Genomic DNA, 20,326 nt, shown 5'->3' on the forward strand with positions numbered 1-20,326 from the left:
CTTCTCCAGAACAGATCAGTTTTGGATCCCCCAAAATTTTTATATTAATAAACATGAACTACTAAGGAAACTAACAAGGCTTTCCTTCTTAAGTATTATATATTCAGACCTGAACAGACATTCAGGTCAAACATGAATTTTGATGTTATTTTAAAATGACACAAAACCAAAATATTACATTTCCAACGATGGTTTAAATAAAGCTCTTCCAGGAATCTTGTGTTTTTCTTTCATATTGAAAATTCAAAAGATAGTTTGGAGTTACAGCCTCATGAGTTCTGAGATTGTAAAGGATCCATCAAAATAACTTGCTCTAGCCTTGGTCATAATACCTATTCCTTCCAGGTTGTCTCCCTGTATTTCTTCATTATGCTCATAACTGCTGTATGGGTATGCGCAGTTCTTAGGTATTAGATTTTAATACAGACTTCTAATGATAAGTGGCGAAACTGATACAGAGCTTGGTTTAAACCCTAAATCTTTTCTGTCATTTCAATACAGTCTCACTGAATTCACTGGACAGCCTGGGCTTTCTCTGGCCTCTAAACATGAGTAGCTACCATTGTGTTTTGTTTTCCCTTCACTCCAGTCTGATGGTTAAGGTAGAGGAATTTAACCAAAAAAGTAAATATTTATGTCTATATTTTAATTAAGAATAGCACTGTCATTTGTGCTGTGTCTGAGCATTCAAATCCTTTTGTTCTCAAAACCATCTCAAATGTTTTGAGAAGAAAATCCCAGCTTCCCTTCCTGTCTGAATATACCAAAAGAGTAAATCCCAACGAAAAGCTCAATTGCGTAGAGGTATGCAACAGTCTCCACAGACAAGATGCAACCTCCAGCACTTTGCTTTCTGCCTAAGAGCAAAATTTAAGGAACTGATTTTTAAACTCTCAGCGCATTCAGACACCCAAAGGATGGGAACAGCGTCCCTTAAGTGATCAGTGCTTTTCCCCTGACCTTCAGTGGCAGCTGCCATGTGCTGACTGCTGGAAAAGGTAGCTGGTCCTTGTTGGTGCCTACAAGACAGATGAACTCTTGTAGAGATGGACAAAGTGGACATGGGTGGCTGTTCTACAATCAGCAGTGACATCTGTGTTTTCCTGTGAAGTAATAACCTGCCTATGGGCCAGACAGTGTAGTCTCAAGTCAGGCAGAAATCATAAATGACAACTTTAAGCAGATTTCTGTTGATGTGTAAGACAAGTATTCCAGTCTAAGGCTTATTTATAATCTTTTTTCTTGTCCTTCTTCAGGTATTTTGAGTTTTATGAAGGGCCTTTGGAGTACAACTCTACTAAATGCCTGGAATTACGGCAGGACATCATTGAGGTGAAGGTTTTGTCTATGTAAGTATGAATGTATGTTTGCTAAAAGGTAACTTCTCAGGCAGGATGAAAATGATAACTTACAATAAGATTGTCAAAGATGCAAGGCTTAAGAGATCCCATCAACAGGGATCTCATCAGGGATTCCTGAGGTTCTCTTATATGTGCAAATAGTCACATGTGAATTTGATCTGAGGTCCGTTTGAAAAAACTGGAGGCATTTCATGTACATTGAGGCATTTTGGTCAGGCCCAGTATCATTGGTTAGAATGAAATACAGTGTAATATTATTTGTAATGTTATATTCCAGGCCCTCTACTGAGGGTAATTGAAGAGTAAGAATAGCCAGACGGACTCATAGCGAGTGTCTATCTAGCCTAAGGCTCTGTCATTGACAGTGGCCAGCAGTGAAGGCTAAGAAATGAAGGAAAAAGGTGAGCCCTTCCTGATAACAAATAATGACTGGCATGGGGACTTGCTGAGTGGTAGGTGGTGACTAGACTAGTCAGAGTGGACAACAGACCTCTCTGTTAATTTGTTTAGATCTTTTCTGAGCCCATTTGTACTTTTGACCTCCACAATTTCCTGCAGCAGTGAGTTTCATAAGTTAATAACACTCACTAAGAAGTAGGAAAATGTGATTCTGAGAAATAATAAAATATCTATATTTTGTCTTTTGTGGTCCTATATGTACATCAGAAAACTAATGAGTTGAATGAGATGTATCCATGAAGCCATAGAGGTGGAATCAGGCAAAAAAGTGAGGTTGCCAGGGGAGCTCATTGGACAGAGCAAAGCAGGGTATTTTTGTGTCGCCCTTTTGCATTTTCAGCATTGCACTGAATTTAGCTGCTTAGATTATGCCTAATCCCTTACCATATCTAAACCCAGTGGTTTAGTAATCTTACTGACAATCCACAAGGCTTATTAAGGTCTGTAAAGCGCACTGAGAATCTCAATTGAAAGTGCAGCTATACAAGCTCATAGCATTAAGCAATCAAGGCTACAGCAAATACAATTTGTTGCTCCAGGTCAGCATGAATTTTGAGCATGTCTCCCTCGCTGACTTTGTGCACGGAAAAATGTAGGTTATGTCCTTCTCTTGTGTATTTGGTACTGGATGAAGGATACACAAGTAACAACTTTGCACTGCTTGCTGACTTGCAGTGCTTAAAAATAAAAAGAAGGGGTGAGAATGTGACACTTCTGCCAATGTTCTGCTGAAGACAGGGAGTTTTGAACTGCTTCTCTGCATACTTATCAGATGGTACAGAGAATTACTCGTTTCTCTTCATCTTATCCAATGGCACATAGAAGGTAGTGGACTCCTGCTCAGCTGGATGGAGTTAGCCTTACTTTTACGATAGATGCCATTTGTCATTAAGTTCTTTTACTATGCTGGGTTCTTCTGATGTGCTTGCTTCTAACGTGCTACATTTCCTAAGTCAGCCCTTACTGTAATGGAAGATTTCCAAGTTAATGTGCTCTGGTGGGCTACAGAAAGTACAATATGACCTAATTCCTTCCTGTAACTTCCGCAGCCTGGGAAATCCTAAGTTCTACTCACTTTAAATATATAATTATCTTAAAAGTCTTTGCTTTATTCAAACATTCAAAGCCCTCAAGCCTGAAGAGAACTCATTAAGACCTATCAGTCTTGAAGAAATCTCAGACTTCAAAATTTCCCAGCCAGATTATGACATTTCTCCCTAGCTCTAGGTATTTGCAAGGCCTTCATTATCTCTGTTGTCCAAATACAGAAGAATATGTATGAACTCTAAGGTAGAAGTGGTTGGAATGATATCACCAAAAATGTGTCATCCTGTATCAGCCTAGTGGAAGTAGGGATGTCATTTTTTGATAGAACTAAAACTGTATTTATTAACAGAGAGGGAGGGAGAGATCCTTATGTAAAGAGCTTTTCATGTCCTCTTACCGTCACAGATGCTTATCCCTACACGTGTGCTACTGCAGTTTATAAAATGGATTTACCAACAGTGCTGTTCTGTAGGATCTCACGGATTAAGATAACCTCACCCAAATATAATGGCTGTTGGCCAAATTATCTGAAGTATCCTCTTTTCCAGTACCCCCTCTGCTGGGCCCTTCTGCTAGGTGCAACTTTTCCCCCCAAAGCCACTGTAGTTGCCAGACACTCATTAGCTTCCCAGCAGACTGTGGACAGACTTTGGTACAGTAGATGCTTCTTGCTTGATATTGCATTTTTTATCCTGAAGAAATGGAGAATGCCTATCAGGGAATAGAAAGCAGTCCCAAACTTCTGAAGAGCTCCATCAGTACCTGTGTATACATGGCTTAGAGTTGCTATGTCTGAGCAGAAAAAGAAATAAAAACGATAAATTTTGCACTGGATAGACTGGCTGGTTTGCCCTATCAAAAGCCTACTGCATGGTACCCTGGCTGCAGCTGTTTTAGGAAATGAAGCCCTTGTAATAAAGTGAATTTTCATTTTCTTTCTTTTTATCTTTTAGGGTGAAACAAACGGAATTGTTTGACAGATGGAAGAGCCTACAGATGTGCAAATGGGAGATGAATGTCACAGAAGCTAATTTATTCAAGTAAGAATGGTCCACATTAATGAGACTGAGTAAGATTTACTTTAGTTTGAGTTTAGTTTCCTATAGAGAGATCAAACCTTCATATGGATAGCAAGAGTAAGCATTATAACACTGTTACTGTTGGAGTACCATCCTTTTGAATAAATATGGACTTTTTTTTTACTTTAAAAAAGTCAACAGCAAGAGTGAAAGAGAGCTCTTCTGGCACGTGGGACAGTCTTCCCAGGAAAGGCAGGGAATTTGGTATGGGAAAGACTTTTCCAGGTATGATTCAGGCAGACATGAGGATGGAGCCAAGACTTAATGGCTACACCTAATACATCAACCTAACTCTCTGGTGGTGTAAAATGGTAATATCATTGGTGACACTGCAAATTTGGCCTACAAAATACTCAAACCGGATTTTTTCTGTGATGTATTAGGTACTGCCAGACTCTGTTTATCACTTCCTTTTTTTTAATGGCTTCTCAACTATTACTCCCTGACTATCTAGATATTTTTTCTGGTCTTCGGAGACCTCTGCAGTTTGTTTCTGTAGTACTCGGTCTTTCTTCATGTGACTTCCTCTTTGCTGAAGGTCATCCGTGGTCCTTTCAAGATACAACTTTTGAAATTGGTCTTGTGAAGGCAATAGTAGAATGAAGCCAAAACAATATTTTAATGTTGTATCAATATACATCAATGTACATATATTCAAGGGCCATATTTGAGTAGGTCTAGAGAAACCACATTAATTCAGAGTAAGTGGAATATAGACTGGTTAAGTCTGTAAGTCACTGGCATGATTCAGAGCTGTTGCTTAGAATAAGGCCCCACAACTTTCTCCCAAATTGGCTTGCATGATTGCAGGAAATAGCTGTCACGAGTTAATGAGACAATGTGAGAATGCATGTGCTGAGTTAGTCATTAATGTCTTTAAAAATAACTAATTGTTAGTCCCGGGCTCATAGCAGTTTTTCCAGCACGAGCTCCACACAGACATAAGTTTTTTCAGGGTTTTTTTAGTATATTTTTTTCTGGAAATTACTTGATGGGCAATTACCAGAGCCCATTTTGAAGACAGGATCCATTCAGGATGAGAGAGACTGCTAGGAGTAAGAGAACTAATGATTGTGCCCAGAGTGCAAGGAGCACATTGCAGTATGGAGGCCAGCCCAGAGGTGGGAGCAATAAGAAAGGACTATCTAAAGATCATCAGGAGGACCATCACTCTCTCTCAGGCCACCAACACCAGCATATTAAGCAAAGAACCCCTCTCCATCCTAGAGAGTGCCTTGAGAGAAAGAAGAGATGAAAGACTCCTATCGCTGGCTATACCTGCCTGCCTGATATATCGCTGCTTAAGAAACTCCCACTGGCACCTAGATGTAACCTAACCTTTGTTAGCTGGTTCCAGGAACAATAATCATGCTAGTCACAAAAAAAAAAGTTCAAAGTCTGTTTCATTTTTGTCTTATGGGACAGAGACTTCAGTGTGTGAATGTGTGGGGAAACTAGTCCCTTAAAAGCAGACCAAAGTCTCTGAGGTTGGAGGGTAGGCTAGTAGGAGGCTAAAAGGTGGTGGTCTAACAACACTGAGTTGTGGGCTTTTGAACTTTGCCAGTTCTGGACCATCAAGCGGGATGGGGAGAATCCAGCAAAAGTTAAATGGCAGCAGGGAGGGAGGGAGCACAAAAATCACACTAGCTTTTGTATCTGGAGACTAAGGAAAACAATTTCCTTGACAGTCTTCCTCCATCAGATACGAAACATTTACACTAAGGAACATGCCTCTGGAAAACCAATTGGACATTAGATTAAAGAACAACATCTCTTTCAATTCCTTAATCCAGAACTAATGAAGAGTTTTTTCATATCTCAAATATCACAATTCAATCCCACTACCTGCTTGTAATTATTTAATGATTTTGTTATTAGAAATTATTTATTGACTTATTCAGTCTCAATTGCTACCTTGATCTGATCACCATATTGTGTCATTCTGCATGAGTCAAGTCTATAACAGTAATTGGGCATCACTGAAATGTTTGTATAATTCTGTATTTGCTTTCTGGTGCTTGTAATAAAGCCCATAAAGAAGACTGGCTTATTCTTCCAACTCATAATGAGGCCACATACCCGAGAGGCAAGGTATTTAATCTAGGTTATTTGAGAGCCATTTGGCTTTGTCTTCATGTTTGTGCATTTGCCATGACATGTATTTTTCATTAAAGTGTAAGATGCATTGACTGAGAAACGAACCAGCTCTGGAGTAAGAGTAAGCTGAAGTCAGGGCTTTCAGTTCCACCAGTAAAAGGAGAAAAGCATTCAGGGAAAGATGGGAGCTAAGAAATGGACCCCTATTTGGAAAGCTGCTTTTCCTATTTAAATGTCATATGAAACTTATGGTAAGGGGATCAGAGCTGAATGTTTTTTCTCTCATGCCGTGAATCCCATTCTTGAGATTTCAAAACTATTCTTGTTTGCATTGGAATACCTGCCATTTTGTCCCAGCGACCAAGAAAATTTTGGCCGTTTGTCTGAGATTTTGGAGTTGTAGCCATGACCAGTCTGCCTGGCACCCATCCGTCAGGGCCACATCATCTTCCTGATGCACATATGCAAGGTCAAAGGCAAAACTAAGACCTTTAAAAGGTTTTTTTTGTAATCAAAGTCTGCCGTGCTCCACAGTAGTCTGGTAAGCGGGGTAGTGTCTTTAGGTATTGCTGTGTTTAAGTCCCTGCCCTGCCCAGCTTCCTCATCCCCAGCTGAATACTTTAACCCCTGCATTTCCTACCCAGTGATGAATAAATACTTTACAAAAAGTGGAAGACCTCTAAAGCAGGGAGGGACTAATTCATCAGGATGCTTTCCCCAGGATATTGGGGGCAGAAGCTCAGCTTTGGGGTCTGGAGCAGGGCAGAATCTGCACATGCATTTCCTGCAGCCTAGAAGAGACAGGTACAGGGATCTCATTTCTTCTGTTTTTTGTTTGGGTTTTTTTTACCTAATTTCCTCAATCAAGGAAAATTTCACTGAATCTGAAATTTTCTAAAGGAAAACCCAGCAAACCACCATTTTACCCTCCTACAGCTAAAAAGTTTCTTTTTGCTGAAAAATACCTTGTTAGGAGTGATAGTAATTGCAAATCCTAAAGCATGCTATCAGCTCCTTGGTCTTATTTCTCTCTTTTTCATTTTACAGGTCTACTTTGTCGAGGTGTTGCAATGCCCCTGCCTTTCTGTTCACCACCCAGAAAAATACTCCCTTGGGAACTAAACTGAAATATGAAGTGGATACTAGTGGAATCTTCCATATCAACCAAGAAATCTTCAAAATGTTTCCAAAGGTGCCTCATGCCTCTGTCCGTTTGCAGAATCAACTTCACCCTACTTGCTGCATTAGATGCTATCCTATAGCCAAGCATTTAGCAGTTGGCTGTTTGACATTTCTACAAACTTCATTGCATATATTTTGAAAATGTTTATTTTTGTTATGATATTTTAGCTGATTATCCTATGTTCTAGTCGTCATCTGCTCTAGTATACAATATATATATATTTTCCTGCAGAATATTACTGACCTAGCAGCAAAGTGGCTAATGAAATAAGAAAGCTGAGTAAAAGAGGCGCTTACTGATCAGAACTTTTTGAAAGTACAATATTCACATACAATAAATCCAACATTTTGGGTGGGTCTGCTTATTTAGGGGCATGGTTATTTTATAATTCATATTCACAGTGACTAAGTATTTTTATACTGATTTCTGTTTGCAGCTTATCTCTGAACAGGCTGCACAATTTTAAAATGTATTCATCATAATGATTATTCAAAACCTTTTCAGCAAATAATCCTTGACCTGAGGGTCATTCAAAGTTATAACCAGTGGCCAATTCCCATTGCACACAGTGACTGATGTGCAGAAATGGGCTTATGTGACTACTGATTTATCATGGAGCACACCTTATGAATTTAAAATGGCATATTTGGAGGGGATAACTGAAATTTATCCCTTTCAGAAAGTCAGAAAAATATGCAAGTTAAGTACTTAGATTTTTGTCATTAACGTTGTCCTTCAGGGCCTAGCCACTTTTAATCCATTTGCTTTCGGAGCACTACTAAGAGGTAGGGCAGTGCTGTTACCTAAATGTGCACATGGGGAACTGGGGCAGAGCAGGGGAAAGGCTCAGATCCAGGAAAGCACTTTGGCATCTGGAGACTTGCGAAAAATGAGTACATCTAAGTCCAGGTGTATTATCCTCAAAACCCTGCCTGATTGCGCGGATGAATGGATGAAAGACTAGATGCCTACGCTTTTGCTAGGGGTGTCCTATAGCTGCTGTTATATTTATCCAGGTATGCCTTGAGGATGCTTTGCCGGCTCTATCCCATGCCAAAGTGCCTTTGGGATTCACTGGGCAGCACCTATGTGGCCAAAGCCACCCTCTGCCTAGGAGCAGGGCTGCAGCATGGCAAGCGTAGGAGATAAAGGGCTGAAAGCCTGGGAGCACGACTGTAAGAGCCTTGTGCTGAGTGCGGACACCTGGCTTCTGATCTCCCTTTCAGGACTGCCGAGGCATTTTGTGTTAAGAAATCTCTGGATAAAGCACAGACAAGTCTATATTGCCACTCTGTTAGACAGCTGCTGCTTTTCTCAGACAGGTGTAATTGCATGCCCTTTTGCCTTTTTGCTTATGAATACTATGGAAAGATCCTGGGAATAATCACCTAGAAATGTCATGTCGCTATCGCATCTCTCTAGTTTGCGGTATGAAATTATTGATAAAATATGTATGTACCAAAACGAGCACTCTCATGCTTATATAAACACATCTCTACATATTCATAAGGTGTAGCGCGGCTCAGTTCTGTGCCCCAGCCCTCTCACCCTAACGGCCCAGTTCTGTTCTGGGAGATGTGATTTTCACCTTCTCCTGCTTTGGTGGCAGCAGCTGCATGTCTGCATGTGAAGACAGAATTTTGCCCGAAGATTGCAGAAAGGTGCATCCTACACGAGTCCAGAAAGGTGCCTGACCAAAGGCTCTAGGCACTCCTGGTAGTACAAGTGCTAATTAATGATCATTAACACTATTAGTACAATTAGTGGTAGCAAGCGCTAAAATTTGGGCTAGGTTCTGATAAATAGCTGTAATGTGCTGTCTGACTTAAAGAGACTTCTTGGGCTTTACTAGCTGCTCTGGAACTATGTGTGCAGACTTCTCAAAAGCAGGACATCAGAGCCTGAGGAGCAAGCAGTTTGCAGGCAGCTCAGAAGGCAATGCCTGGGGAACGCTAATTTTATGGTTCATGCCCTCATGTGGAAATCAGAAGGGAAAGCAAGTTTCTAAAATGACTTCTTCCGTTATTAAGTCTGGACAAAACCGTGTTACTGCTTTTTTTCCCTCTGAGTTAGTTGCCCATACTATCTCTAATTGCACAGAAAACGATCCCATCCGTTTAGGTACACCATGGGAATATTGCGGGCCAGAACCAGTGTCAACCTCCTATGATTAGTGCATCTGCAGCAAGATGCAGCTGCACCAAAAAAAAGGAAAAAGTAAAAAAGGGACTTGTTGCGGCCATGTTTCGGGATATTTAACTGTTTCCTTGCTGTGATGTTGCAGGATATGCCGTACCACCGCTCCCAGTTTAAGAAATGTGCAGTGGTCGGGAACGGAGGAATTCTGAAGAACAGCAGATGTGGCCGGGAGATTGACAGTGCAGACTTCGTGTTTCGGTAATCACCACAGCACCATTTTTCTTTTTGCCTGTTTTAATGACAAATAAAGGATTGCAAAGCTGTTCTCTCTCACATGGAAACACAGGATTTGCCAACCTGGCCATATCAAGCCTGCTTCTTGCACAAAAAGTGACGTTTCGAAAAAAACACCTCACTGTATAATATTTATTTAAAAATTATGCTTTGAGGAATTATTTCTCCCTAACTCCATGTGGTTAATCATTGACTCACTGACAAAGTTTGACATCCTCGTTCAGGATGTCCCCTGTTACTCAGGTTGTGGGTTTATCCTTCCGTGGACATTAGTCCAGGAGCAGTGTCCTGTGAATGTGGCCGTAATTTTCTGGGGCAGTTCTGAACCAGAGGTACAACCTCTATTGTGTGACAAGCGGCTTGGCCAGATGTTAATAGCTCCACGCTGTACAGCTCACGTGCCTCAGAGGTGTGTTTCTGAAGTAGTGCAGAGCTCAAGTGCTGGATAATACGTGTCACAGTAATCAGTACTGTAGACTCCAGGGTGTGCAGAGATGCCTGAATAACTTTGAAGGTTGAGTGTCTTCATATTGTGCTCCCCACCATATGTGGAATTATCCAGGTTTTGCATAGACTGGGACATCCCACGACTTGTGTCCCTGGGTAATGGAATTCAGCAGCACTTTTATCATCTTAATATATATGGGAAAGACTTCTTTATTATTGTATTGGGTTTGCATGTCAAGGTTTTGGTAGCGGGAAGGCTACAGGGGTGGCTTCTGTGAGAAGGTGCTAGAAGCTTCCCCTGTGTCCAATAGAGCCGATGCCAGCCGGCTCCAAGATGGACCCGCGGCTGGCCAAGGCTGAGCCCATCAGCGATGGTGGTAGCACCTCTGTGATAACGTATTTAAGAAGGGGGGAAAAAAAATGCAGAAGTTGCAGCCAGAGAGAGGAGTGAGAATATGTGAGAGAAACAACTCTGCAGACGCCAAGGTCAGTGACGAAGGAGGGAGAGGAGGTGCTCCAGGCGCCAGAGCAGAGATTCCCCTGCAGCCCGTGGTGAAGACCATGATGAGGCAGACTGTTCCCCTGCAGCCCATGGAGGTCCACGGTGGAGCAGGTATCCACCTGCAGCCCGTGGAGGACCCCACGCCGGAGCAGGTGGATGCCTGAAGGAGGCTGTGACCCGGTGGGAAGCCCGCACTGGAGCAGGCTTCTGGCCGGACCTGTGGACTCATGGAGAGAGGAGCCCACGCTGGAGCAGGTTTGGTGGCAGGACTTGTGACTCTGTGGGGGACCCACACTGGAGCAGTCTGTTCTTGAAGGACTGCACCCCATGGAAGGGACGCACGCTGGAGCAGTTTGTGAAGAACTGCAGCCTGTGGGAGGGACCCACGTTGGAGAAGTTCATGGAGGATTGTCTCCCATGGGAGGGACCCCACGCTGGAGCAGGGAAAGAGTGTGAGGAGTCCTCCCCCTGCGGAGAAAGGAGCGGCAGAGACAACGTGTGATGAACAGTCCGCAACCCCTGTTCCCCGTCCCCCTGCGCCGCTTGGGGGGAGGAGGTAGAGAATTCGTGAGTGAAGTTGAGCCCAGGAAGAAGGGAGGGGTGGGAGGAAGGTGTTTTAAGATTTAGTTTTTATTTCTCATTACCCTACTCTGATAAAAGATTAATTTTCCCCAAGTCGGGTCTGTTTTGCCTGTGATGGTAATTGGTGAATGATCTTTCCCTGTCCTTAGCTCGACCCACAAGCCTTTCGTTATATTTTCCCTCCCCTGTCCAGCTGAGGAGGGGAGGGATAGAGCGGCTGCAGTGGACATCTGGCATCCAGCCAGGGTCAAGCCACCACAATTATTCATATGCATGACTAATCCCTCTCTAAATCCTGTTAAGCTCTTTTCCCAGGTCATGGCATATGACAGCTAGCTCAGAGATTCATGACCTGTTCTGTAGAAAAGAAAGATCTTTTTAGTTCTGTTGGCCTATTTTCTGATCTTAGGTACGGTCCTGTCAGTTTAGAATAACTGTGCATAAATCAATGAATTTCTCTGATTGCATACCAGCAAAAATTAGGTCAGATTTTGGCTCATTGCATTCTTAATTTGATTTGGCATCAAATGAGAAATAAAATTTTACCGATCCTACCTTCACTATTCATTATTTTCAGACCCCTTGTGTCTGCCTCTTGTGCCCATTTTATAGAAAACTATTGCCTTATTTTAATCTGTGAAACACTCCAGGCTTCACATAATTTGCCTCTTAAAAGCCTAGTGTACCCTATATATATTAAATAGTTATTGTAGATTCCCTTCTATTGTGCTGGATCACAGCTATCAGTATAGTTGAAATGAAAGGTACATGTTAGGACGAGAGAAGATGGCCTCAAGGTGCACCAGGGGAGGTTTAGATTGGACGTGAGGAAAAATGTCTTTACTGGAAGAGTGGTTAAACATTGGCACAGGCTGCCCAGGGAAGTGGTTGAGTCCCCATCCCTGGAGGTATTTAAAAGACGTGTAGATGAGGCGCTTAGGGACGTGGTTTAGTGGGCATGGTGGTGTTGGGTCAACGGTTGGACTCGATGATCTTAGAGGTCTTTTCCAACCTTAATGATTCTATGATTTTATGTTACACATGGAGGTGACAAACTGTTGAGTGGAAGTGGAAATACGGGCAGCAAATGTCATCATTTAGGTATAAGAACTTGCAGTGGAGGTCCCTCTCTACCACTGTTGCTCTTTCTTGAACTGTACCACAACTGCATAAAAAGAGCAGATCAGATCACTACAGAACTTAGAAATTGCTTTTGGTACCAGTAATTAATTAAGTAGAGGCTTAAGTAGAACTGAAATATGAATAAGTACATCAGTACTCGTGCAAAAAAACCCCCTGGCTCACCACCTCCAAAACATGTGGACCAGCATTATGCACAAAGACATGCTAGTGTTTAACAGCTTAAGGTCTGCTGACATCAATTTTAAAGTAAAGCTTGTGTTTAAGGTCAGGTCTGAACGAATCCACTTTCCAGTCTGACACCAGTTCACCAAACTGTCAGGAATCACCATCTTGGTCACCGACAAAACAATCCTTTAAAATATTTCAAGAACTGCCTATGGAGCACTGCTAACATTCAGTGAAACATTCAGGACGCCTGGGAAAATCTTTTATTGTCAGGAAGCTTGTGGCCAGCAGGATGCAACCAAGATTTTTCTATGAAATAAATTCTGATAGCAATTAATTATATTACAGTAGACTATATAAAATACACACACACACACACACACACACACGAATTGCATTTACTAGTTGTTATTGTCTATCTCCATCTACTGGCCAGAGTGGAGATCTGTGATGAAACATTGGGTGCATTTATAGATGGGACTACTCTCTGCAGGGATGAATTTTTGGAGTTCTATGACAAAACTACAGTTTATGCGGATCGTATCGTTTTTGTAAGGAATTACCACTTTCAACAAATTCACTCTTTCTTAATCCTGGTGGGAGTTTACTGTTTGAAAATATTGAAGCTGAATATTTGAAAACCTTTTTCAAATATAATCTAATGAGCACAGTGCCCAGTGCTAGGTGGAACTGGGGATGCTAGAGGACTTCAGAAGGACTTTGCGTGACCTAGCAGAGAAAAGTGCTGGAAATAACATTGCCTATGAGAAGGATGAGGTGGCTAAAAAAATTTCTCTGCCCTGATAAAGAGGGACTCTCTGGGAGGTACATGTGAACCTCCTGAGTCTGAGAAGGACTTTGAAGGATTTTTGTGCGTCCCTCTGCTCCCCCACTTGCCCTCTCCCTGTGACTGAGAAATTATGATGGTAGCTGAACTGCAGTATTGTGAAAACACTGAGCACCGCTTACCCTAAATACCTACACCGTTTTCTCCTATTCAGCCCTGATCTTCAAAAATACAGAGGTGTTTGGGAATTAGGCACAGCAGTATTTTTGAGATGTGGGGATCTTAACAGTGAAGGCTTTTACTGTGGCTTGTAGATCGCTTCAAACAGTTTTCAAAATGTCAGCAAATATCTAACGCTAGCTTAAACTGAGTGTAAAACTAGTTGCAAGGCCACTTATGTTGCCTCTGATAATGCGTGCTGAAGCTTTTTTTTAGCTAGGTTTCCTATGGAAGCAAAGCTGGTGTGATAGCTTGTGTGTATGTGTGCGTGTTTCAGTAACTTCAGCATCTCTTGAGGGATGCCCTAAATTTTTTGTGATGATGAATCTAGGTCAAGGCCAAGGTGAGTGGAGGTTGGGCAAAGTCAAGGTTTGCAAATCTTCACAAGTTTGCTCCTAATAGCTTTGACATCCTCTGGTGAATCTGTAGAGTCAGAATTGCTGCTCTTACACTGCGCTGGGAGATACTTATAAAGGGAAAAGGAAGGGCAGCAGATTGTTTTGGATTAATTAGGACTGGACTGATTTGTCTCTTGTGGAGCATTTCCCCTAAATTCTCTTGGGTATAAAACAAAGCATGTTAAAGGCAATGTTATAGATATAGTTTATCTATTAATCATTGAATACAGCTCAGCTGCTGTTGAGGAAGTCTTTGATGTTATAGGCTGATTGTCCTTGGGGCTTCATCCCATTTCTTGTCCTAAACTGCAGAAGTAAATAATTGAACTGCTATTAAGGAAGCAAAATGAGCGAGCATTGGCTACATCTGCAAAAAGGGGTCATGTCTCACAGACTTGGGGAAGAAGAGAGGTCTTCATATAGCCCCTAAGAACTTCTTACTTTAATGCACAGTTTTGGCATCACCATGTTTTGATACAATTTTAAATTCTCAATCTGTTTCTAGATTTGTTGCTTAGGAGAGATGCTTAAATAAATTCTACTTTCTAGTCCTGAAAAGGTGCAAGGAATTTTTTAACTTTCTTACTAATTTCTTTCCTTTATAGATGCAATTTGCCTCCTATATCTGAGAAATACTTCACGGACGTTGGGGTAAAGACGGATGTCGTGACTGTCAATCCCAGTATAATTACTGAGAGGTCGTTTCTGGTTTTTGTATTTTCATCTCTATTGCTTTTCCAAATCTACCTTTCACTTAATTCTAACTGTTACAGAGAACTTTTTTCCCAATATTACTTTAAACTGACACTATGAATCATATATTTCATTCTGAATTGAAGTTATTCAGTATATGGAAGCAGTAACAACTTACAGAAATGTGTAAAACACTTAGACCTGCACATTGGTGATACAAAGTGGGAAGCTGATGAGCTAAAATTATAACAGCAGAGCCATCCTTCCCCCTGGAAGTCTTGTGCCGTGCTTGCAAGCCCCAGGCAAATGTCTCAGAAACATTCAGGGTGGAAGCAACCGGATCCCACCCTAAATGCTTAAATAAAGTAGCACACATTCTCATATGTTTTTAAAAAATGCCAGTTAAACTTTGTAGCCAGGATTGACTGGATGATTTTAATTTTAAATTTGTTAATACCTTAATGCCACCTTGCTGACAGGTTTGGGACCATGGGGCTCATGACTGCTTTCCTTTAGACATTTTAGACATTTGCTCTGCTTTGGTATTTGCCACTTTTTTATACAGTTCTGCACTGCATAATGCACTATACAGCTGTCCACACCTTGGAAAAATGACATACTTCTCATAATAAAATGAGAAGTGAGACATGATCGGAAATGTCTACAAAGTTTTTCCACTGTTTGATGAATGTATTGCCAAAAGAGAGGAGAACATGTATTTTTTTATACCCTGCATTTTTGCCCTACATATCATACATGCTTTATCTACAAATCTAAATATATTCCCCTTGTTAACGGAAACATCATTTCAATTATCTCTGTGTCAGAAATGTTTCATTAAAAGCCCATTGGAGGTTTCTTGTCTGCTGGGCCCACACGGAGTCTGCGCTGTTCTGACCATCACTCGCATCCTTTTCTCTTTAGATTTCATAAGCTGGAAAAATGGAGGAAACCCTTCTATGACGTGCTCCAGGTCTACGAGAACGCTTCCGTGCTGCTGCCAGCTTTCTACAACACTCGCAACACGGACGTCTCAATCCGGGTCAAATATGTCCTGGATGATTTTGAATCTCAGCAAGCTGTTTATTATTTTCATCCCCAGTATCTCATCAACGTCTCACGCTACTGGCTCGGCCAAGGGGTGCGGGCCAAGCGGATTAGCACTGGACTGATCCTGGTGACTGCTGCCCTGGAGCTCTGCGAAGAAGTCCACCTTTTTGGCTTTTGGGCCTTCCCCATGAACCCCTCAGGGATTTTTATAACTCACCACTACTATGACAATGTGAAACCTCGCCCTGGTTTTCACGCTATGCCCTCAGAAATCTTCAACTTCCTCCACATGCACAGCAAGGGGATCCTGCGGGTTCATACAGGGACCTGTAGCTGCTGTTGACAGGGACACTCCTTCCTCTGACGCAAAAGTGTAACAGGAACTCGATGCCTGTGTATGGTGTAGGAGGTTTTATTACACCCTGAGATTATGCAATAATTGTTTGATATAAATTTCCTCAAGGTATTGCATCCCATAAGATCTAGGATACCAGCATCTTTCCTGCTAGCAGAGTTGGGTCCGTAACAGCGTGGGAGAAGCAAAACTCCTCTGTCCCAGGGTATGCACTGCCCTGGAAAGCAAGTCAGATAAGAAGCACATTTCCAATAGATTTAGTGATAAACAGAGCACATTAATATAGTTATCATTTCACTATGAAGAAAAGCACCAAACTTTTGAGGAGAATCAGTGGTGGAGAATTTTAGCAGAGACTGTATGACTTTACGTAGGTTTCTGAATCGAGTACCTTGGGGCATTGCCAGATTTTATTGAAAGCACTGTTCTCTGGCATTTGGGCTTTTGAAAATACTCTTTAGCATTATAGTTTTAAGGGGAAGTATATAACTTGAGGTCTTTGTTCTGTAATGTCACAAAGTATTGGTGAAAAATAGCGGATAGATGTGATAGGAATAAACAAGATCACTTTGTGAAATTTTTCAGCCAGGATAGAAGAGAGTGTTAAACTCCCATTCACAGCGACAGGTAACTGTGTTGATCATTGTGTGCGATTGTTTTAGAGCTTCTTTCTTCTTCTTGTGTCTTATATTTCTGGTCTCCTCTGCTGATCATCTTTTCTTTCTCATTGTCTGTAATGCTTTCCTTCTAGCTAACGCACGAGCACTGTGTGTACTTCCTCCTACAGTGACCATCTCAGCTTCAGATTGGAGTCCTTATTGAAGAAACATGCTCCTTCACACTTCTGCAAGCTTTTCTTGGGCTGAATAGCAAGGAGATTACGTAGTTACATTTTCTGAGTTGATTTTTCGGTTCAAATATCACAGCATAAGATAGAAAAAGGCATTTCTTCTTTGATTTTTATTAAAGACTTTGTAAGAGTATCTGAATGTTGATTCACTGTTGTGCAGGTCAAGTTAAATACTGTCAGGCATCTGTGATAAGTACTGGCGGGAAATGAAGTTAAAATACAGTGAAGGTACTTTGTGGCTTGGATTATGATACTTATTTTAAAATTACGCATCTCAAGATGTCAGATGTCTTAACGTGGCATTTTTGTATGTTGAGAATGTTATTAGGATAGTAAAAGGGCTGGTGTATTCTTTAAAAAGTTACCAACGTTAACTCTGTCAGTTATGCCAAGCTTAATTTTTCACCTGATACAGTTAGACTGGCAAAATCCTGATGCAGAAAAGATGCCACGTATTGCTGGAGTTTATTTTGGCTGCTGAACCGTGGTGTAGTAGGCTGCTGGTGTGTGCCCTTTCATACTGGTATGACTGCGTGCACAGGAGGGTGAGGTTTGCTGTTTCAGCTGTGCTGGCATAGTTAAATGAACAGAGTTTCCTCGTATAAGTTCTTAGTCTGAAGCACTTGGGCTGTTGTCCAGTGCCTTGTCTTGTCTTGATTAGATTACAACATCTTTGATCAAGGATTTGGAGTTTAAAGTGCTAGTTCTATATGAGGGATACTTTCTTTTTTGGGGGGAGAGGGTTTGAATCCAAATCTGGACTGGGATTTTGATTTTGTAATGCATGAGCGCACAAAGCTTCTTTTAAAATCCTCTGTGCTGTGCTGAAAGCTGTGAAAGTTGCTCACGCTACAGATAAAATGATCAGAAAGGACGTGAAGCACGATGGTCACCATTTCAAAAGTCCCTACTGACCAGCAGTGACCTGGACGGTATGTGAGAGTGTATTTCCTTAGCTTTACACTAGACTCCAGAGGTCTGATTACTTTAAAAGCAACCCATATCCTTGATAAAGGTGTCAGAGCTCACTTGGGAAATACCAGCCAGGGGTAGGTGAAGGACCTGTGCTTAAGCTTTATATATGTGTGGTGTTGTGCTTTTGTTCTTAGAGTTATACCGTGTGTTAGTGAGCACCGCCTCGTATTGGCTAGCTGTGAAATATGCAGCACACTAAGAATGAACTTGTAGATGAAATGGTTTCCTTGATTTAATATGCAAAAGAGATCTTTGTCTTTGCTGTGTTTTGTAAATTTATGTGCAAAGGGCTTTGATAATGAAGTGCTGTAACGAAAGTGCTATTTAGAGAGCAATGTGACCCTGTGGGTTGGCCATCTTGCTGTGCATTAAGCTTTATGATAACAGTAATGACGCTGAAGCTGGTACCTAGAGCCCTTACTCCTTATTCTGCCTGAGTATGGGACTAGTCATGACTTCAGTATTGCTTTGCTGCTGCTACTTTGCTAAGGTTACCTTCTTTAGTAAGGCATTTTTCTTTACTATGGTGATTGAAGTGAACAAAAGCAACCGAAAGGAGTCTGATACGTTGCGAGAGATACTTCAAAAAAGATGGGAAAGCACTTGAGAAGCATCCATATGTTGGAAAGAAATGGTGCAAATCCCTCTTTTTTATTGCAAAAATCCTTTTGGACTTTTTGGACAGACAAAAGGATAAGCAAAACTGTAATTACAGTTAACCTGTAATTACAGGGTCATAGACATTTCCTTTCCTTTGTTTGCTTCATGTAAATGAGCAATGTAAATTCACCTAGGCTATACTGTAATAAGTGCAGTTTTACTGTGTTTAGATTTTGATCGGTTATAAATCTATAGCTACTATATTTTTTTAATGATTTTAAAATGTGTGTGCAAGATACTCGCACGTATGCACCAAAGGCCCAGTCTTGCCACATTTATCTGAAAAGAGCTCCCATTCAAGTGGATGGGTATTTTATTTGTGTAGGGACTGCAGAAACAGGCCCAGACAAGTCTGCGAAGGTGTACATAGGTGTATAGTTAGATATAAGGAGTGATGCAAGCCAGAAAGATACTTAAAGAAATATGTATATAATAATCCTTGAGATGAAATGCATGTTGCAACGTGTTTACTTTCTGATTAATTTTTCAGGTGTGGCTCAAAAAAATGATTGAAAAACTATGGCATTTGTCAGAAATGCCATATGCAGAAGCTTTCAGATATTTTTTGGCTTCCTTGCCTTGCACTGGACACTGGAAAATGAGATTCCTGCTGCCGTACCGCGGCATCTGTGGTGCCGAGTGGAAATGGCGTGGTGGCAGCTTGCAGGAGCAGGGTCTGAGGATGGACCCTACCTGCTGCTCTGTTCTCCATGGATAGCAAATAAATACTGCCCAGGAGATTTTAGCTATGCGGAGGTCACTACCTGTGCAATGTCACTGTGGTGAGCCAGCATTGACCAACCTGAGCTTCTGCCCGTCCTGCTTAAACGGACGAAAAGAAGGGCTGTTGCAGAAAGAAGGACCCTCCTTGTTTTCTGCCATCATTCTTTTGTGTATTGCGCATAAGAAAATAACTCTTTTGACATCAAGAATGTGTCTTGAGTTTGAGGCTATTTTGTTTTCCCTTCTCCCACGTGGTCAAAGCTCCAAATGTCCAATCTTAACCTTCTTTGAACAGTGGGATACCTGAGTGATAAGAAGTGACTGTCAGGAAGCCGGATGTGTTTGCTGCACACTGTTATGGCAAGTAAAGGGCATGCATAGCATGTCGTGCTTTCCCACAGGAAAGGCTGCAGGCCCCAGAGAAATCCCTTGATACAAAAATCTGATCTGTCCAAGAAGAAACGCTGTCAGCTGTCTGGTACCACATCCTGAGCTCCGGCTTTAATCCCGGCTCTGTTGCTGAGGATATGAAATCTGAGACAGGGAGAGAGAAAATTATAATATTATGGTTTAATCACCAACTCATATTATTTAGGAGAATCGCTTAAGAAGTTCCTGAGATCTGCATACACTGGCAATGCAAATTCAGCCGGAAAAACATAACTAGGACTGCTTCTCCTTTATTGTCAGGTCAACAGAGGAGCTTATGAATCTGCCAGTGCTTTCGTCAAAGGGAAGGAAGTATTTAGTTGAAATAGTTTAGCCGCTTGCTTTTGATTTATGAAATCCAACTTTGCTGTTGGACAGAATGGATTAAATGGTGATAGGGCCATTATAATATTTTAGCATATTTTCTGTGATTGCAACGGAGTTGTCAAAGCCAGCTCATGAATTGCAAAGGGAGAGCCATGCCATGGCAGCTCCTCCTGCTGCGATCTCGGGGAGGAGATGCACCATAGCGAGTAGGTCCGTGATCGCCTGGAAAAGTGATGTAAAGGGAATATGGGAGATGATTGCAACCACCACTCTGGTCCAGAGCCTTTACCACTGTGGAGTAACATGGTAGTGATGATAGGTGAAGCTTCACAGCTTGCAAGGGCCAGGAGTAGCTCCCCTAG

The 20,326-nt window shown here is 41.7% G+C and overlaps 1 protein-coding gene across 2 annotated transcripts in view; it reads left to right on the forward strand.

Moving 5' to 3' along the window:
• LOC143172089 (alpha-2,8-sialyltransferase 8E) overlaps positions 1-19,924 on the forward strand; it is a 45,877-nt gene extending 25,953 nt beyond the window's left edge. For both annotated transcript variants that reach the window (XM_076361333.1, XM_076361334.1), the window contains 6 exons: positions 1,257-1,349; positions 3,821-3,907; positions 7,091-7,235; positions 9,511-9,623; positions 14,508-14,600; positions 15,520-19,924. In XM_076361333.1, the coding sequence (XP_076217448.1) occupies positions 1,257-1,349; positions 3,821-3,907; positions 7,091-7,235; positions 9,511-9,623; positions 14,508-14,600; positions 15,520-15,988 (1,000 nt within the window). In that variant the 3' untranslated portion in view covers positions 15,989-19,924. The remainder of the gene's footprint in view (positions 1-1,256; positions 1,350-3,820; positions 3,908-7,090; positions 7,236-9,510; positions 9,624-14,507; positions 14,601-15,519) is intronic.
• Positions 19,925-20,326: the final 402 nt, after the last annotated feature.

Source organism: Aptenodytes patagonicus, chromosome W, assembly GCF_965638725.1.
Source record: "Aptenodytes patagonicus chromosome W, bAptPat1.pri.cur, whole genome shotgun sequence".
NCBI lineage: Eukaryota > Metazoa > Chordata > Aves > Sphenisciformes > Spheniscidae > Aptenodytes > Aptenodytes patagonicus.